General features: G+C 43.1%; 1 protein-coding gene across 6 annotated transcripts in view; it reads left to right on the top strand.

The window, feature by feature from the left end:
- robo4 (roundabout, axon guidance receptor, homolog 4 (Drosophila)) overlaps positions 1 to 19,352 on the top strand; it is a 46,271-nt gene that overhangs the window by 9,794 nt on the left and 17,125 nt on the right. For 4 of the 6 annotated variants that reach the window (XM_021617810.3, XM_090186157.1, XM_090186158.1 and 1 more), the window contains exons 2-6: positions 14,805 to 15,137; positions 17,393 to 17,550; positions 18,000 to 18,120; positions 18,421 to 18,559; positions 19,118 to 19,245. In XM_021617810.3, the coding sequence (XP_021473485.2) occupies positions 14,805 to 15,137; positions 17,393 to 17,550; positions 18,000 to 18,120; positions 18,421 to 18,559; positions 19,118 to 19,245 (879 nt within the window). Of the gene's footprint in view, positions 1 to 12,792; positions 12,847 to 14,804; positions 15,138 to 17,392; positions 17,551 to 17,999; positions 18,121 to 18,420; positions 18,560 to 19,117; positions 19,246 to 19,352 lie in introns of all 6 variants that reach the window. The other 2 variants (XM_090186160.1, XM_090186161.1) reach the window with 1 other exon arrangement.

A 19,352-nucleotide genomic window follows, 5' to 3' on the forward strand; every position in this document is an offset into this window, starting at 1 on the left:
TGTCCTATAAGGAGCATTGGGGGTAAATCTGATTGCCGAATGGTTAAGAACATCTAGCTGCTCGAGAGCACCCTTACCTGCCGATCTATAAATTATGTCTCCGTAATCTAGCATGGGTAGGATGGTCATCTGAATCAGGGTTAGTTTGGCAGCTAGGCTGAAAGAGGAGCGATTACGATAGAGGAAACCAAGTCTATATTTAACTTTAGCCTGCAGCTTTGATATGTGCTGAGAGAAGGACAGTGCACCGTCTAGCCATACTCCCAAGTACTTGTATGAGGTGACTACCTCAAGCTCTAAACCCTCAGGTAGTAATAGCACCTGTGGAAATAGGGGCATTCTTCTTACCACATTACCTTTGTTTTGGAGGTGTTCAGAACAAGGTTAAGGGTAGAGAAAGCTTGTTGGACATTAAGACAGCTTTGTTGTAGCACTTAACACAAAATCCAGGGAGGGGCCAGTTGAGTATAAGACTGTATCATCTGCATATAAATGGATGAGAGCTTCCTACTGCCTGAGCTATGTTGTAAATTGAGAAGAGTGTAGGACCTAGGATCGAGCCTTGGGGTACTCCCTTGGGTACAGGCAGTGGCTGAGATGGCAGATGTTCTGACTTAATACACTGCACACTTTGAGAGAGATAGTTAGCAAACCAGGCCAAAGACCCCTCAGACACCAATACTCCTTAGCCGGCCCACAATAATGGAATGGTCTACCGTATCAAAAGCTTTGGCCAAGTCAATAAAAATAGCAGCACAATATTGCTTAGAATCAAGGGCAATGGTGACATCATTGAGGACCTTTAAGTTTGCAGTGACACATCCATAACCTGAGTGGAAACCAGATTGCATACCCGAGTTAATACTATAGACATCAAGAAAGCCAGTCAGTTGATTATTGACAAGTTTTTCCAACACTTTTGATAAACAGGGCAAAATAGAAATACAGTGCCTTGCGAAAATATTCGGCCCCCTTGAACTTTGCGACCCTTTGCCACATTTCAGGCTTCAAACATAAAGATATAAAACTGTATTTTTTTGTGAAGAATCAATAACAAGTGGGACACAATCATGAAGTGGAACGACATTTATTGGATATTTCAAACTTTTTTAACAAATCAAAAACTGAAAAATTGGGCGTGCAAAATTATTCAGCCCCCTTAAGTTAATACTTTGTAGCGCCACCTTTTGCTGCGATTACAGCTGTAAGTCGCTTGGGGTATGTCTCTATCAGTTTTGCACATCGAGAGACTGACATTTTTTCCCATTCCTCCTTGCAAAACAGCTCGAGCTCAGTGAGATTGGATGGAGAGCATTTGTGAACAGCAGTTTTCAGTTCTTTCCACAGATTCTCGATTGGATTCAGGTCTGGACTTTGACTTGGCCATTCTAACACCTGGATATGTTTATTTTTGAACCATTCCATTGTAGATTTTGCATTATGTTTTGGATCATTGTCTTGTTGGAAGACAAATCTCCGTCCCAGTCTCAGATCTTTTGCAGACTCCATCAGGTTTTCTTCCAGAATGGTCCTGTATTTGGCTCCATCCATCTTCCCATCAATTTTAACCATCTTCCCTGTCCCTGCTGAAGAAAAGCAGGCCCAAACCATGATGCTGCCACCACCATGTTTGACAGTGTTCAGGGTGATGAGCTGTGTTGCTTTTACGCCAAACATAACGTTTTGCATTGTTGCCAAAAAGTTCAATTTTGGTTTCATCTGACCAGAGCACCTTCTTCCACATGTTTGGTGTGTCTCCCAGGTGGCTTGTGGCAAACTTTAAACAACACTTTTTATGGATATCTTTAAGAAATGGCTTTCTTCTTGCCACTCTTCCATAAAGGCCAGATTTGTGCAATATACGACTGATTGTTGTCCTATGGACAGAGTCTCCCACCTCAGCTGTAGATCTCTGCAGTTCATCCAGAGTGATCATGGGCCTCTTGGCTGCATCTCTGATCAGTCTTCTCCTTGTATGAGCTGAAAGTTTAGAGGGACGGCCAGGTCTTGGTAGATTTGCAGTGGTCTGATACTCCTTCCATTTCAATATTATCGCTTGCACAGTGCTCCTTGGGATGTTTAAAGTTTGGGAAATCTTTTTGTATCCAAATCCGGCTTTAAACTTCTTCACAACAGTATCTCGGACCTGCCTGGTGTGTTCCTTGTTCTTCATGATGCTCTCTGCGCTTTTAACGGACCTCTGAGACTATCACAGTGCAGGTGCATTTATACGGAGACTTGATTACACACAGGTGGATTGTATTTATCATCATTAGTCATTTAGGTCAACATTGGATCATTCAGAGATCCTCACTGAACTTCTGGAGAGAGTTTGCTGCACTGAAAGTAAAGGGGCTGAATAATTTTGCACGCCCAATTTTTCAGTTTTTGATTTGTTAAAAAAGTTTGAAATATCCAATAAATGTCGTTCCACTTCATGATTGTGTCCCACTTGTTGTTGATTCTTCACAAAAAAATACAGTTTTATATCTTTGTTTGAAGCCTGAAATGTGGCAAAAGGTCGCAAAGTTCAAGGGGGGCGAATACTTTCGCAAGGCACTGTAGGCCTATAACATTTAGAATCAGCTGGATCTCCCCCTTTAAATAAAGGACAAACTGTGGCTGCCTTCCAAGCAATGGGAACCTCTCCAGAAAGGAGATACAGGCTTGGTGATGATAGGGGCAGCAACCTTAAAGAAGAAAGGGTCTAAACCATCTGACCCAGATGTTTTTTTTGGGTTCAAGTTTAAGGAGCTCCTTTAGCACCTCGGACTCAGTCGCTGCCAGCAGTGAGAAACTTTGTAGCGGGGCAGGTGAAAAACGAGGGAGAAGCATCGGGGATAGTCGCATTAGAAAGGGTGGGAGATGAGGAAATGTTGGATGGGCAAGGAAGGATGGCTGAGTCAAATAGGAATCCTGACTTAATGAAGTGGTGATTAAAGAGCTTACTCATGTGCTTCTTGTCATGTAACAACCACATAATCAACATTAAGGGACATGGGCAGCTGTGAGGGGGAGGCTTTATTCTTTAACCGTTTTACATAACTTCTTGGAGTTACAGAGAGAGAACTGCTCCTTAAAGTAACTAACTTTGGCCTTCCGGATAGCCTGAGTGCACTTATTTCTCATTTGCCTGAACGATAGCCAGTCAACCTGAGTATGCGTGTGCCGAGCCTTTCGCCAAATGTAATTCTTAAGGTGGAGTAACTCTGCAAGATCACGGTTGAACCAGGGGCTGAACCAGTTTTGAATTCACATTTTCTTTATGGGGGTGTGTTTGTTAACAATACCACTGAAAATATAAAAAAGAAGGTCCAAGCGTCATCGACAGAGCTGATCATGAAGGAAGGCTTGCTCATTAAAGTTTTTTAGCAAGCGTCTATGACAAATCAGGAAAGGTTGTTTCACTGAGCAGCCATTGCGAACACAGACTGTAAAACAGTGATCACTAAGGTCATTACAGAAAACACCAGACTGATACCTATCAGGATTATTTGTGAGGATAACATCGAGGAGAGTAGCCTTATTTTGGGGTGTTTGGAGTCATACCTTGTGAGATTGGTAATAATGTGAGAACTATTTAAGGAGTCCCATTGCTTTAGGACTTGGTCAGATGGTTTAAGCATGTCCAGGTTTAAGTCACCTAGCAGGACAAATTCAGACTTAGTGTAAGGGGTCAGGAGAGAGCTTAGGGCAGGTAAGGTATGGGCTGGTTCTGATGGAGGATGATTAGCACCCAGCAACAGTCAACAAAGAGCTATTTGAAAGTTTAATGCTTAAAACCAGCAAGTCAAATTATTTGGGGACAGACTTGGTGGAGACAACTGAGCACTGAAGGGGATCCTTGGTAAAGATTGCCACTCCCCCACCTTTGGATGATCTGTTTTCCCAGAAAAAGGTTATAATCAGAAAGGTTAACATCAGTATTCAAAACACTCTTCCTTAATCTCTTGAAGCTAGGGGGCGCTATTTTTATTTTTGGAAAAATAACGCTTCCAAAGTAAACGGCCTATTTCTCAGGACCAGATGCTAGAATATGCATATAGCTTAGGATAGAAAACACTCTAAAGTTTCCAAAACTGTAAAAATATTGTCTGTGAGTATAACAGAACTGATATTGCAGGCGAAAGCCTGAGAAAAATCCAATCAGGAAGTGACTCTTATTTTGAAACCCCTGTCTTTCTATGCATCCCTATTGCCCATTGAAAGGGATATCAACCAGATTCCTTTTTCTTTGGCTTCCCTAAGGTGTCTACAGCCTTTAGACATAGTTTCAGGCCTTTATTTTGAAGAATGAGCGTAAACGTCCACATTGGGTAAGTGGTCAAATCAAATCAAATTTTATTTGTCACATACAAATGGTTAGCAGATGTTAATGCGAGTGTAGCGAAATGCTTGTGCTTCTAGTTCCGACAATGCAGTAATAACCAACAAGTAATCTAACTAACAATTCCAAAACTACTGTCTTTAACACAGTGTAAGGGGATAAAGAATATGTACATAAGGATATATGAATGAGTGATGGTACAGAGCAGCATAGGCAGGATACAGTAGATGGTATCGAGTACAGTATATACATGAGGTGAGTATGTAAACAAAGTGGCATAGTTAAAGTGGCTAGTGATACATGTATTACATAAGGATGCAGTCGATGATATAGAGTACAGTATATACGTATGCATATGAGATTAATAATGTAGGGTAAGTAACATTATATAAGGTAGCATTGTTTAAAGTGGCTAGTGATATATTTACATAATTTCCCATCAATTCCCATTATTAAAGTGGCTGGAGTTGAGTCAGTGTCAGTGTCAGTGTGTTGGCAGCAGCCACTCAATGTTAGTGGTGGCTGTTTAACAGTCTGATGGCCTTGAGATAGAAGCTGTTTTTCAGTCTCTCGGTCCCAGCTTTGATGCACCTGTACTGACCTCGCCTTCTGGATGATAGCGGGGTGAACAGGCAGTGGCTCGGGTGGTTGATGTCCTTGATGATCTTTATGGCCTTCCTGTAACATTGGGTGGTGTAGGTGTCCTGGAGGGCAGGTAGTTTGCCCCCGGTGATGCGTTGTGCAGACCTCACTACCCTCTGGAGAGCCTTACGGTTGTGGGCGGAGCAGTTGCCGTACCAGGCGGTGATACAGCCCGCCAGGATGCTCTCGATTGTGCATCTGTAGAAGTTTGTGAGTGCTTTTGGTGACAAACTGAATTTCTTCAGCCTCCTGAGGTTGAAGAGGCGCTGCTGCGCCTTCTTCACGATGCTGTCTGTGTGAGTGGACCAATTCAGTTTGTCTGTGATGTGTATGCCGAGGAACTTAAAACTTGCTACCCTCTCCACTACTGTTCCATCGATGTGGATAGGGGGGTGTTCCCTCTGCTGTTTCCTGAAGTCCACAATCATCTCCTTAGTTTTGTTGACGTTGAGTGTGAGGTTATTTTCCTGACACCACACTCCGAGGGCCCTCACCTCCTCCCTGTAGGCCGTCTCGTCGTTGTTGGTAATCAAGCCTACCACTGTTGTGTCGTCCGCAAACTTGATGATTGAGTTGGAGGCGTGCGTGGCCACGCAGTCGTGGGTGAACAGGGAGTACAGGAGAGGGCTCAGAACGCACCCTTGTGGGGCCCCAGTGTTGAGGATCAGTGGGGTGGAGATGTTGTTTTCTACCCTCACCACCTGGGGGCGGCCCGTCAGGAAGTCCAGTACCCAGTTGCACAGGGCGGGGTCGAGACCCAGGGTTCACAGCATTCTCACATAGGTATTCCTCTTGTCCAGATGGGTTAGTGCAGTGTGCAGTGTGGTTGAGATTGCATCGTCTGTGGACCTATTTGGGCGGTAAGCAAATTGGAGTGGGTCTAGGGTGTCGGGTAGGGTGGAGGTGATATGGTCCTTGACTAGTCTCTCAAAGCACTTCATGATGACGGAAGTGAGTGCTACGGGGCGGTAGTCGTTTAGCTCAGTTACCTTAGCTTTCTTGGGAACAGGAACAATGGTGGCCCTCTTGAAGCATGTGGGAACAGCAGACTGGTATAGGGATTGATTGAATATGTCCGTAAACACACCGGCCAGCTGGTCTGCGCATGCTCTGAGGGCGCGGCTGGGGATGCCGTCTGGGCCTGCAGCCTTGCGAGGGTTAACACGTTTAAATGTGTTACTCACCTCGGCTGCAGTGAAGGAGAGTCCGCATGTTTTCGTTGCAGGCCGTGTCAGTGGCACTGTATTGTCCTCAAAGCGGGCAAAAAAGTTATTTCGTCTGCCTGGGAGCAGGACATCCTGGTCCGTGACTGGGCTGGATTTATTCTTGTAGTCCGTGATTGACTGTAGACCCTGCCACATGCCTCTTGTGTCTGAGCCGTTGAATTGAGATTCTACTTTGTCTCTGTACTGACGCTTAGCTTGTTTGATAGCCTTGCGGAGGGAATAGCTGCACTGTTTGTATTCGGTCATGTTACCAGTCACCTTGCCCTGATTAAAAGCAGTGGTTCGCGCTTTCAGTTTCACGCGAATGCTGCCATCAATCCACGGTTTCTGGTTAGGGAATGTTTTAATCGTTGCTATGGGAACGACATCTTCAACGCACGTTCTAATGAACTCGCACACCGAATCAACATATTCATCAATATTGTTATCTGACGCAATACGAAACATGTCCCAGTCCACGTGATGGAAGCAGTCTTGGAGTGTGGAGTCAGCTTGGTTGGACCAGCGTTGGACAGACCTCAGCGTGGGAGCCTCTTGTTTTAGTTTCTGTCTGTAGGCAGGGATCAACAAAATAGAGTCATGGTCAGCTTTTCCGAAAGGAGGGCGGGGCAGGGCCTTATATGTGTCGCGGAAGTTAGAGTAACAATGATCCAAGGTTTTTCCACCCCTGGTTGCGCAATCGATATGCTGATAAAATTTAGGGAGTCTTGTTTTCAGATTAGCCTTGTTAAAATCGCCAGCTACAATGAATGCAGCCTCCGGATAAATGGATTCCAGTTTGCAAAGAGTCAAATAAAGTTAGTTCAGAGCCATCGGTGTGTCTGCTTGGGGGGGGATATATACGGCTGTGATTATAATCGAAGATAATTCTCTTGGTAGATAATGCGGTCTACATTTGATTGTGAGGAATTCTAAATCAGGTGAACAGAAGGATTTGAGTTCCTGTATGTTTCTTTCATCACACCATGTCTCGTTAGCCATAAGGCATACGCCCCCGCCCCTCTTCTTACCAGAAAGATGTTTGTTTCTGTCGGTGCGATGCGTGGAGAAACCCGCTGGCTGATATATCCGATAGCGTCTCTCCAGTGAGCCATGTTTCCGTGAAGCAAAGAACGTTACAGTCTCTGAAGTCCCTCTGGAATGCTACCCTTGCTCGGATTTCATCAACCTTGTTGTCAAGAGACTGGACATTGGCGAGAAGAATGCTAGGGAGTGGTGCACGATGTGCCCGTCTCCGGAGTCTGACCAGAAGACCGCCTCGTTTCCCTCTTTTTCGGAGTCGTTTTTTTGGGTCGCTGCATGGGATCCATTCCGTTGTCCTGTGTGAAAGGCAGAACACAGGATCCGCGTCGCGAAAAACATATTCTTGGTCGTACTGATGGTGAGTTGACGCTGATCTTATATTCAGTAGTTCTTCTCGACTGTATGTAATGAAACCTAAGATGACCTGGGGTACTAATGTAAGAAATAACACGTAAAAAAAAAAAAAACACTGCATAGTTTCCTAGGAACGCGAAGCGAGGCGGCCATCTCTGTCGGCGCCGGAAGTGTTAGTTGTTGGCTCTCAGTGTGATATATTATCGAATAGATATTTGAAAAACACCTTGAGGATTGATTATAGAAAACGTTTGCCATGTTTCTGTCGATATTATGGACATAATTTGGAATTTTTGTCTGCGTTGTCGTGACCGCTATTTCCGGTGGATTCCTGGGCATAATGCATCAAACTAACGGAGGTATTTTGGATATAAAATCATCTTTATGGAACAAAAGGAACATTTATTGTGTAACTGGGAGTCTCGTGAGTGCAAATATCCGAAGATCATCAAAGGTAAGTGATTTAATTTATTGCTTTTCTGACTTTTGTGACCAATCTACTTGGCTGCTAGCTGTTTGTAATATTTTGCCTACTGAGAGAGAGGTGCTCACATAAATGCTTCGATAGCTTTCGCCGAAAAGCTTTATTGAAATCTGACACGCCAGGTGGATTAACAACAAGCTAAGCAGTGTTTTGCTATATTGCACTTGTGATTTCATGAAAATTAAATATTTTTAGTGATTTAATTTGAATTTGGCGCTCTGCAATTCAGCGGTGGTGGATGAAAATGATCCCGGGATGGGTGCATCAAGAAGTTTTAACACTGCTGCACCTGCAGAGTGGTTGTTGCCATATGATAACCAGATATTGTTAACCCATTTATTTTTCCAAAAAGCTAGATCGGAGGAACAAGCATGAGTCTCTTATAGAAAGTAAAAGTCTGCATTAAACCGTTTGCAATACAGGAAAATAGCCCTATGTTTAAGTAAATAACGAATACCCCTGACATTAATTGATCAAAGAGATAAAGACAAACTTCAACCAACAACCTTGTTATGCTAATATAAGCTTTTCCTAAGTATAAGTATCTCAAAAGGATTTCCATCCCATTATTAACCTCCAACAAAAAACAAACACATACTGGTCATAAAGTTACCAAAGTATTCTTACTCCCACAAGGGGGAGACATTGTGCATATTTTACAATAAGCAGTTATTCACCCATAGTCAGTGTTTAGTTTACCAGTTCTCAGATCAGCCTTTTCTCATTCAAGTGTTTGTGTACATTTTGTATAATAAACGGGTGTTTGAGTAGGCTAAACCAGCTAGCTGCAGTCGCTAGCTAGGTAAGTGAAAAAATATGGCTAGCTCTCTCTATTGCTCTCTTGCTTTTTTGCTTTATTTTTGGAGAAATTAATTTGTTCAAAACTGTTAAACTATTGTCTTTCTCTTTGTGGCAAACATTTTATGCACTGCAGTGCTAGCTAGCTGTACCTTATGCTTTCAGGCAAGGCACTTGCAATGCCAGGGTTGTGGGTTTGATTCCCACAGGGGACCAGAAAGAAAATGTATGTACTCACTATTGTAAGGTGTTCTGGATAAGAGCATCTGCTAAATAACTAAAATGGAAGGAGCCACAGCCCACACAGTTATACACCTGAGCCTTCTTACTGCAGAACACAATCAATTCGTCAGATTGATGCAGGTGTGGGTTGTAGGGCGTCTTAGTGTTCTACATTTATTCAATATGGGTAACTCGTAAAATAGCCTGTTTTGAACTGTGTGCTAACCTGAGAAGTAGTAATCAAAAGGAGGGAAACTGGGAATTGCTAAGTAAATGGAAGAATACTCTTATTGCAATGTGCGTGGCTCTTCAAAGAGCCTTTGGTTGTGCAATGTGTAGTCTATCGCAAAAGATGTTGCCTGGGAAACAGCACCCTCCTCGTAGAAGTAGGAGGTGACGGTCTCCCGCACAGGGATTGCCTCCCGTGCTGCGTTGTAGGCCCCCATCCTGGCATCATCCTGCAGAGTAGCAGACATCTCCTCTCACACACAGCACTGAGATCTCGTGACCATCCTCATGAAGTTACAGTATGCAGGACACAGGTGGCCTTCACACGCCTCTGCGTTAGTAGGGTGGACCCCGATGACCTGTTGGTACCTCCGCCACTGGGACGCAAGAATGCCGAAGGTGCACTCGACTGTCAGCCTGGCTCGGGAGAGGCGGTAGTTGAAGACCATGTTCCTCCTGAAAAGGTTCGCTTCAGGGAAGTGCCGCATGAGGTTTCTCCAGCACAGAAAAGCCTCATCTCCCATGAAGACATGGGGCTGGGGTCCCGGGTGCTCTTCTCCTAGAATCAGGCTGTCTTCGGGAAGGTCCAGGGTGCCATCTGAGGCCCTGACCATGGAGGAATTCATGCCTGTCCCTTGGTTGGGAAATATCTCTCATTACAAATGATAACATTGGATAGATAGATGCATGTGCGCACACGTGCATGTGACAACAGAAGGATCATATCAAGGATGGCATCGCAAATGAATACATAAATATCACTTGAAGCTTGATGGTGAGTTTGAATTAGATGTGTGGTGCTATGGCAAAAAACAAAATGTGCACCTATTTGGGTCTCCAGGACCAGGTTTGAGAACCACTGCTCTTGGGACATTCATTGGGACCTCTTCATCTGCAGACAGGTTTTCACAGCTCTCTGTATCTGAGGACAGAAAACATCACAAAGAAACAGGCTTCAGTGTACTGAAATTAGAAAGCACTGAATATTATGTTGCTATTATCTCTGTCCTCCTCTCGAAGGACTGAAACTACACAAAAGTACCTGCACTATCCAGAGTAGCCTACTCTTCCCTTCTTTGACAGCTTGAGCTGCTAATCCTTTCACCCTCTTCCATTGCTGTTAGCTATCTAGCTAGCTACCTACCTACAAATAGATTTGGAGTGTGGGTTTTATATTTATTTACAAGATAGCTAGCTAATATGAAGTTAGGTAGCTATCTGGTGATTTATTTAAGTCACATAGTTAGCTAGCTATACAGTATGTAAAGGTGGCTAGATAGCTAGCTATGTTAGCAGTTCATTTGAGCTAGCCTGCCTGCAATACTGTAGCTAGCTAGCTTTACCTGGAATGCTTTTCCAACAGTCTTAAAGGAGTTCCCACATATGCTGAGAATTTGTTGGCTGCTTTCCCTTTACTCTGCCGTCCAACTCATCCCAAACCATCTCAATTTGTTTGATAGGACGGCGCACAATAGGGCAGCACACAATTGGCCCAACGTCGTCCGGGTTTGTCCGGGGTAGGCCGTCATTATAAATAAGAATTTGTTCTTAACTGACTTGCCTAAAGGTTAAACAAAAAAATAGCCCTTACACAGCCTTGAGGTGTGTTGGGTCATTGTCCTGTTGAAAAACAAATTATAGTCCCGCTAATCACATACCAGATGGGATGGCACATCGCTGCAGAATGCTGTGGTAGCCATGCTGGTTAAGTGTGCCTTGAATTCTAAGTAAATCACTGCCAGTGTCACCAGCAAAGCACCATCACACCTCCTCCATGCCTCACGGTAGGAGCCACATATGCGGAGATCATCCGTTCACCTACTCTGTGTCTCACAAAGACACAGCGGATGGAACCAAAAATCTCAAATTTGTAGTCATCAGACCAAAGGACAGATTTCCACTGGTCTAATCAAATCAAATTAAATGTTATTTGTCACATTCACTGATTACAACAAGTTACAGTGAAATGCTAACTTACAAGCCCTTAACCAACAATGTAGTTTTAAGAAAAATATCTAAAAAAAGAATCATGTTTATTGCTCCTGTTTTTTGGCCCAATCAAGTCTTTTCTTCTTATTGGTGTCCTTAGGTAGTGGTATCTTTGCAGCAATTCGACCATGAAGGTTTAATTCAAGCAGTCTCCTCTGAACAGTTGATGTTGAGATGTATCTGTTACTTGAACTCTGAAGCGTTTATTTGGGCTGCTATTTCTGAGGCTGGTAACTCTAATGAACTTATCATCTGCAGCAGAGGTAACTCTGGGCCTTCCTTTCCTGTGGTGGTCCTCATGAGAGCCAGTTTCATCGGGCTGACTCTTTTCTCTGTATATATTAATGATGTCGCTCTTGCTGCGGGTGATTCTTTGATCCACCTCTTTGCAGATGACACCGTTCTGTATACATCTGGCCTGTCTTTGGACATGGTGATAACAAACCTCCAAACGAGCTTCAATGCCATACAACACTCCTTCCGTGGCCTCCATCTGCTCTTAAATGCTATTAAAACTAAATGCATGCTCTTCAACCGATCACTGCCTGCACCAGCATCACTACTCTGGACGGTTCTGACTTAGAATATGCGGACAACTATAAATACCTAGTTGTCTGGCTAGACTGTAAATTCTCCTTCCAGACACATATTAAGGATCTCCAATCCAAAATAAAATCTAGAATCGGCTACCTATTTCGCAACGAAGCCTCATTCAATCATGCTGCCAAACATACCCTTGTAAAACTGACTATCCTACCGATCCTTGACTTTGGCGATGCCATTTACAAAATAGCCTCCAACACTCTGCTCAGCAAATTGGATGCAGTCTATCACAGTGCCATCCGTTTTGTCACCAAAGCCCCATATACTACCCACCACTGCGACCTGTATGCTCTCGTTGGCTGGTCATCGCTACATATTCGTTGCCAGACCCGCTGGCTGAAGGTAATCTAAAAGTCTTTGCTAGGTAAACCTCTGCCTTAACTCAGCTCATTGGTCACCATAATAACACCCACCCGTAGCACGCACTCCAGCAGGTATATTTCTCTGGTCATCCCCAAACCCAACTCCTCCTTTGGCCGCCTTTCCTTCCAGTTCTCTGCTGCCAATGACTGGAACGGATTGCAGAAATCACTGAAGTTGGAGAATTATATCTCCCTCACTAACTGTCAGAGCAGCTTACCGATCGCTGCAGCTGTACATAGCCCATCTGTAAATAACCCATCCAACCAACCACCTACTTCATCCCCAAATTTGTGTTTTGTTTTTCTGCTCTTTTGCACACCAGTATTTCTACTTGCACATCCTCATCTGCACAACTATCACTCCAATGTTAATTGCTAAATTGTAATTACTTCACCACTATGGCCTATGTATTGCCTTACTTCATTTGCACACACTGTACATGTTTTTATATTGTGTTATTGACTGTACATTTGTTTATCCCATGTGTAACTCTGTGTTGATTTTGTCTCACTGCTTTGCTTTATCTTGGTCAGGTCGCAGTTGTAAATGAGAACTTGTTCTCAACTGGCCTAGCTGGTTAAATAAAGGTGAGAAGAAAAAAAAAATCTAATACGTTTCTGATTTGTTTAACACTTTTTTGGTTACTACATGATTCCATATGTGTTTTTTCATAGTTTTGATGTCTTTACTATTATTCTACAAACTACAAAATAGTAAAAATAAAGAAAAACCCTGGAATGAGTAGGTGTCCAAACTGAGTAGGTGTCCAAACTGAGTAGGTGTCCAAACTTTTGACTGGTACTGTATGTCACCAGTAGGCCAAGTAATTTGTACCGTTAATACCTGTCATTTGGTTACATTAATTTCTGTTAATGCATGTATTATTTAATAATTTACCATTCTCATTCTTAGAGGTGAAACATAGTTTGCAGAGTTCAAAACCTGCTAAACTTGTGAGAAACCAGTAGTTTTTTTTTTTTTTTCATAACCATCATTTATGAGTTTTGTAAATTTTGCAATTGTCTTTTGTTTGGCGTGAGCAATGAGCATGTCTCTGTCTGGTTTCTCTGTCCTGATAATGTTCAGGGAACGTGCACGTCTGAGCACGCATAGAAGTACCTGGCCTGCTGCACGCAAATTTAGGAAAGTGCCCATTTGGGATGTCTGAGTTCTGATGATCCAATATATATAGTTGAAGTCAGAAGTTTTACATACATTTAGGTTGGAGTCATTAAAACATGTTTTTCAACCACTCCACAAATTTCTTGTTAACAAACTATAGTTTCGGCAAGTCGATTAGGACATCTACTTTGTGCATGACACAAGTAATTTTTCCAACAATTGTTTACAGACAGAATATTTCACTTATAATTCACTGTATCACAATTCCAGTGGGTCAGAAGTGTAAATACACTAAGTTGACTGTGCCTTAAAAACATCTTGGAAAATTCCAGAAAATTATGTCATGGCTTTAAAAGCGTCTGATAGGCTAATTGACATAATTAGAGTCAATTGGAGGTGTACCTGTGGATGTATTTCAAGGCCTACCTTCAAACTCAGTGCCTCTTTACTTGACATCATGGGAAAATCAAAATAAATCAGCCAAGACCCCAGAAAACAATTGTAGACCTCCACAAGTCTTGTTCATCCTTGGGAGCAATTTCCAAACGCCTGAAGGGAGCACGTTCATCTGTACAAACAATAGTACGGAAGTATAAACACCATGGGACCACGCAGGAAGGAGACGCGTTCTGTCTCCTAGAGATGAACGTATTTTGGTGCGAAAAGTGCAAGTCAATCCCAGAACAACAGCAAAGGACCTTGTGAAGATGCTAGAGGAAATTGTACAAAAGTATCTATATCCATAGTAAAATGAGACCTATATCGACATAACCTGAAAGGCCGCTTAGCAAGGAAGAAGCCACTGCTCCAAAGCTGCCATAAAAAAGCCAGACTACGGTTTGCAACTACACATGGGTATAAAGATCGTACTTTTTGGAGAAATGTCCTATGGTCTGATGAAACAAAAATAGAACTGTTTGACCATAATGACCATCGTTATGTTTGGAGGAAAAAGGGGGAGGCTTGCAAGCTGAAGAACACCATCCCAACCGTGAAGCACAGGGGTGGCAGCGTCATGTTGTGGGGGTGCTTTGCAGCAGGAGGGTCTGGTGCATTTCACAAAATAGATGGCATCATGAGGTAGGAAAATTATGTGGATATATTGAAGCAATCCCATACATACGACTAATACAACCTGAACTTGAAAGAACCTGAATTTTCAGCAGAATATTTTCTACTGGTTTTATTTGTTAGCTTTAGGCCTATCTATTTGACTTTGTTGACAATGGAAGTTATAGGCCTACTGCTTCTCATGGGAAACAACTATGACTTAATCGTCTTGGATCCCATTCGATGCTAAATGCATAGTATGCATTGTAATAGTATTTTCACATCTTCTGTGAATTAACAGACGCAATAGCCTACTTTGACAGAACCTGAATTTCTCCATCTTTCCTCCGTCCACTGTTCTTGTTCCCTCCAGGTTCCAGACTGAGGGCGGATGTGGTGGAGGTGCGCCCGCGGATTGTCCACCACCCCTCAGATGTGGTGGTCAAGGTAGGCAGCCCCGCCACCCTCTCCTGCCGCGCCGACGGCACACCCGAGCCCTCCATTGAGTGGCTCCGCAATGGCCAGCCCCTGGAGATGGACAAGCTGGACAGCCAATCGCGGCCCATCGTCCTATCGGAGGGCAGCCTTTTTTTCCTCAGCGTGGTGCCAGGGAGGCGGAGTCAGTCACATGAGGGCGTGTACGCCTGCATGGCAAGGAACAGCGCTGGCAAGGCTACCAGCCGCAACGCCTCCCTCTATATCGCAGGTAAGACTGTGGTGATGTCTTTCAAATTAGATGGACATGCGTATCTTGTTATAAATTCCAAGATGCCATGCAGAAATAATTGCACAGTAGGATGAAGAGAGGTACCATGTTATAAAGGGGTCCCACTGTTATAGATCATGTGAGTGAAGAGACTATGTATCAGTCTCAGCAGTGGGCAGACTAACTAATAAACCACTCAAGGGCTTGATTGGCTGACTCAGGTGTGCTCATACTGAGATGGAACCAAAGTCACACACAGCTGCCTTCCAAGCAGTTAAAAACACTATGCCAGATGCATGTGAAAATCTGGCCTTAGAATACATTCTGTTGTCTTGGTTGGATGGCCCTCTGTGGCTCCTACATCCTGTCCCATTAACTTCTCTCCCTCTATGCTGATCTTAAATATGATATCAAGCTGATATATTATCCTTCAGGTCCACGGAAAGCCCGCAGTAACCACAGACCCCTGCTCCAGAGAGAAAGCGAGAGACATTGAGATTGTCCGTGTGATTGCTGAGTAGAATTATTGTTATATATACATATTTTTTTTTAAATGTATTTAACTAGGCAAGTCAGTTAAGAACAAATTCTTATTTACAATGATGGCCTACCAAAAGGCCAAAGGTCTCCTGTGGGGACCGGGGCTGGGATTTAAAAAAATATATATTTATATGTATATATATATAGGTCAAAACACACATCACGACAAGAGACAACACAACTCTACATAAAGAGAGACCTAAGACAACAACACAGCATGGCAGCAACACATGACAACACAGCATGGTAACAATATGGTAGCAGCACAAAACATGATATAAACATTATTGGGCACAGACAACCGCACAAAGGACAAGAAGGTACAGACAACAATACATCACGCAAAGCAGCCACAACTGTCAGTAAGAGTGTCCATGATTGTCTTTGTCTTTGAATGAAGAGATTGAGATAAAACTGTCCAGTTTGAGTGTTTGTTGCAGCTCGTTCCAGTCGCTAGCTGCAGCGAACTGAAATTAAAGGGGGTCCAAAATCAATGTTTACCACATTCCCAGGACAAACACTGCTAATTTACCCCTAACCCCCAGCCTCTGTTTGCACACAAAATAGGGTCACCCACAGACCACTGGATTCCTGAGCTGGCTGGTATAATTAGTGTCTGATTGACTTGTTGGGGGGACTTCCCTGGAGCAGTACGTGGTGGAGGCATGGAGCCATTGGCACTTTACTTTCGATTGAGTTATAGAAGCAGATCGATTGTAGTATAGTTTGCATTTAACCTTTTATTTATCCGGGTTAGTCTCAATAAGATAATTGTGCAATTGTGACCTTTTGTAAGTAATAGTTGAACTGGTTAGGTTAGTAGCCTCTACAGTCATGAACCATGCAGCACTGTTAATTCAAGAGTTGTGCTAAGTTTTCTATCATAGCTAGACAATTATTGAGTTCAAGAATACCCGTAATACATGTTAAAGAAGTCCAGCCTTGGATGAAGAGTGGAGATATTCCAGTAGTAGTTTATGGCACTAGACCATTATAACCATACATGTGACCAAGTAGATGCCAAATAGGTTTTGTCTCATGATTCCATGTGGTGTCATAACATAGGTATTGCATTAGGACATCAGTGAAGATTTAAACAGACATCCTATACATGTGGTAATGTACACATGCAAGGGGAAAATGCCATTGTCTCTGTCCTTTTTGATATAATGGAAGGGAGCTCCTTAGACCTTCAACTGAAATGGTTCACAGTGACTCTTAATGATTGAGTAAACATGACAAGTCCCTGCAAAGACGTCAGGCTTGTCTGTCATGTACTTGTGTTAATATCAATGTAGACGGGTCAAATTTGCTCTATGAATTGTTTGGGACCTCTGGGGAATATATGAGGTTGTTGATGGGGCAACACTGGACAAAAGCACTGTGTATTCTGTGTATAAAATATATGGTTATTTAGAGCTGTGCAATGTGGTCCAAAACATATAGTGTGATATGGTGTGGTGATGGTACTGTGAAATAAGATAAATCATTAGATTAGTTTATTATAAGCCTTGCAAATTTTCGGTGGTCAAAAGTCAAGTCAAGCAGACAGTGGTGCGTGTGGTGCTGGGCACATGTTTCCCAGGCAATGTTTATTGACTACAGGCTCGGAGACTGACTTTGACTTTGTTATCCAATGTAATGTTATGGCCTTGTGCACCAGCTAGTCTCAAACCCGCTGTTTATGAATGGACGACCTCTGTGTGTTCTTTCAGCTCTGCGTGAGGACTTCCGGGTGCAGCCCTGTGACGTGGAGGTGGCTGTGGGGGAGGTGGCGGTGTTGAACTGCAGCCCGCCGGTAGGCCACCCCGAGCCCAATGCCACCTGGAGAAAAGACGGGGTCCCCATCAACAACACCAATCCGCACTACACTGTGAGACCTCCTTTATAACATAGCTACATGCTTTGTAGGGCTTTCTTTCTATGCTTTTTGAAATTAGAAATTGACAATGGGACAGTTGTCAGTGTGCATTTCTGTGCAGTAAATGTATTTTCAAGACACTATGGTTTTTCCATAATGTGGAACAGATGTTCTATATTATTGTAATTCATTTTTTGAACTAATTTCCAGAGGTGGCAGGAGCTGAAATGCATACTGTTTTGAATACTTATTTCTTGAATCAAATCAGTGGTAACACGGTATTGCCAATAGAGGGCACTGTTGTACAACATTTTGATTAAAACCACAGGCCGCTTCATACATTTTCCTCCATTATTAATAAAAGAGGATATGTCACCTTGGATGAAGAACTATCCCCCCCAAAAAATCCTTTATGCTTTATCCTTTATCCTGTATGTGCATGATCCCCATGTGCCCTATAGGAACTGAATGGGAAGTTGATAATCGCCCCAGCCCAGAAAAATGACTCTGGCGTGTACATCTGTGTGGCCTCCAACACTGTGGGAGTAAGAGAGAGCAGGGCCGCCCGCCTGTCTGTCCTAGGTAAGATGAACCCTGACTCCATGTACAGTACCATTTTAGCAATGACCTTTTTTACACTACTGAGCCAAGCTGTACTTTGCTGGCTTGGTTATGCATCCACCATAGTTGCTGGAACGGTGCTGGAAATGAAAATGTGAAAAGAACAGAGTCCACACAGTACAGTTTGGGTCGGCACATCAGTGTGAAAAAGGTATGTCAGTGTTTGCTATTGATATAAGGGATAGCATGGAATTGAATGCTGAGAGATATGATATGAATAACCATAATTTATGTATTTGCCCATGCTTTCTCCATCCCCAGCCAAGCCAGTGTTGGTGCTGAAGCCTCAGGATGTGTCGGTGGGGACAGGAGAGTCTGCCCAGTTCTACTGCGAGGCTAAAGGAGACCCCATGCCAGCTGTGGAGTGGAGCCGAGTGCAGGGCCCTCTGCCCAACGGCAGGTCTGATTATTGATTCAACAAAAAAAACTTTATTGTCCATTAAATCTACACTAGAAACTGTTCTTGACATGAGGTAACATGTGGTTTATATGCGTGACTGTAAGTCGCTTTGGATAAAGGCGTCTGCTAAATGGCTTATATTATTATATACAGGAGGTCAAAAAGTATTTGGATGGTGACAATATATATATTATTTTGGCTCTGTACTCCAGCACTTTGGATTTGAAATGATACAATGACTATGAGGTTAAAGTGCAGACTGTCAGCTTTAATTTGAGGGTGAAACGTTTAGAAATTACAGCACTTTTTGTACGTAGTGCCCCCCGTTTTAAGGAACCAAAAGTATTTAGACAAATTCACTTGTGTATTAAAGTAGACAAAAGTCTTGGGGGTGTAATCTTTGTCTCTTTGAGCTACTCTTCTGCACAGTCAGTACATGTATCATAACATGCATTATTAGTATGCAATAATAATAACAATAAGTAATTATTTGATTTGTAATCATTTCATACAGTTTATATCGTGAATGTTGTGTTGGTTACTGTGTCATGTCTGTAGGTATCTAGTGAATCCTGACCAGAGCCTCCAGATCCACTACGTGACACCACAGGATTCTGGGAGGTACACCTGCACAGCTGTCAACGACGTGGGGGTGGTCACCGCCAGCGCACAGCTTGTGGTGGAGGGTAAGAGTACTTAGCTTGAGCCTTCACCACTACATTTATGTGTTGTGTATTTGTTGAATGTGTAATGTACCATGTTTATTTTGCATACAGCAGTACTGTTTGTCTAA

The sequence above is a fragment of the Oncorhynchus mykiss genome, chromosome 10 (genome assembly GCF_057628025.1).
Source record: "Oncorhynchus mykiss isolate SJ-2025 chromosome 10, ASM5762802v1, whole genome shotgun sequence".
NCBI classification, from domain to species: Eukaryota; Metazoa; Chordata; class Actinopteri; order Salmoniformes; family Salmonidae; genus Oncorhynchus; species Oncorhynchus mykiss.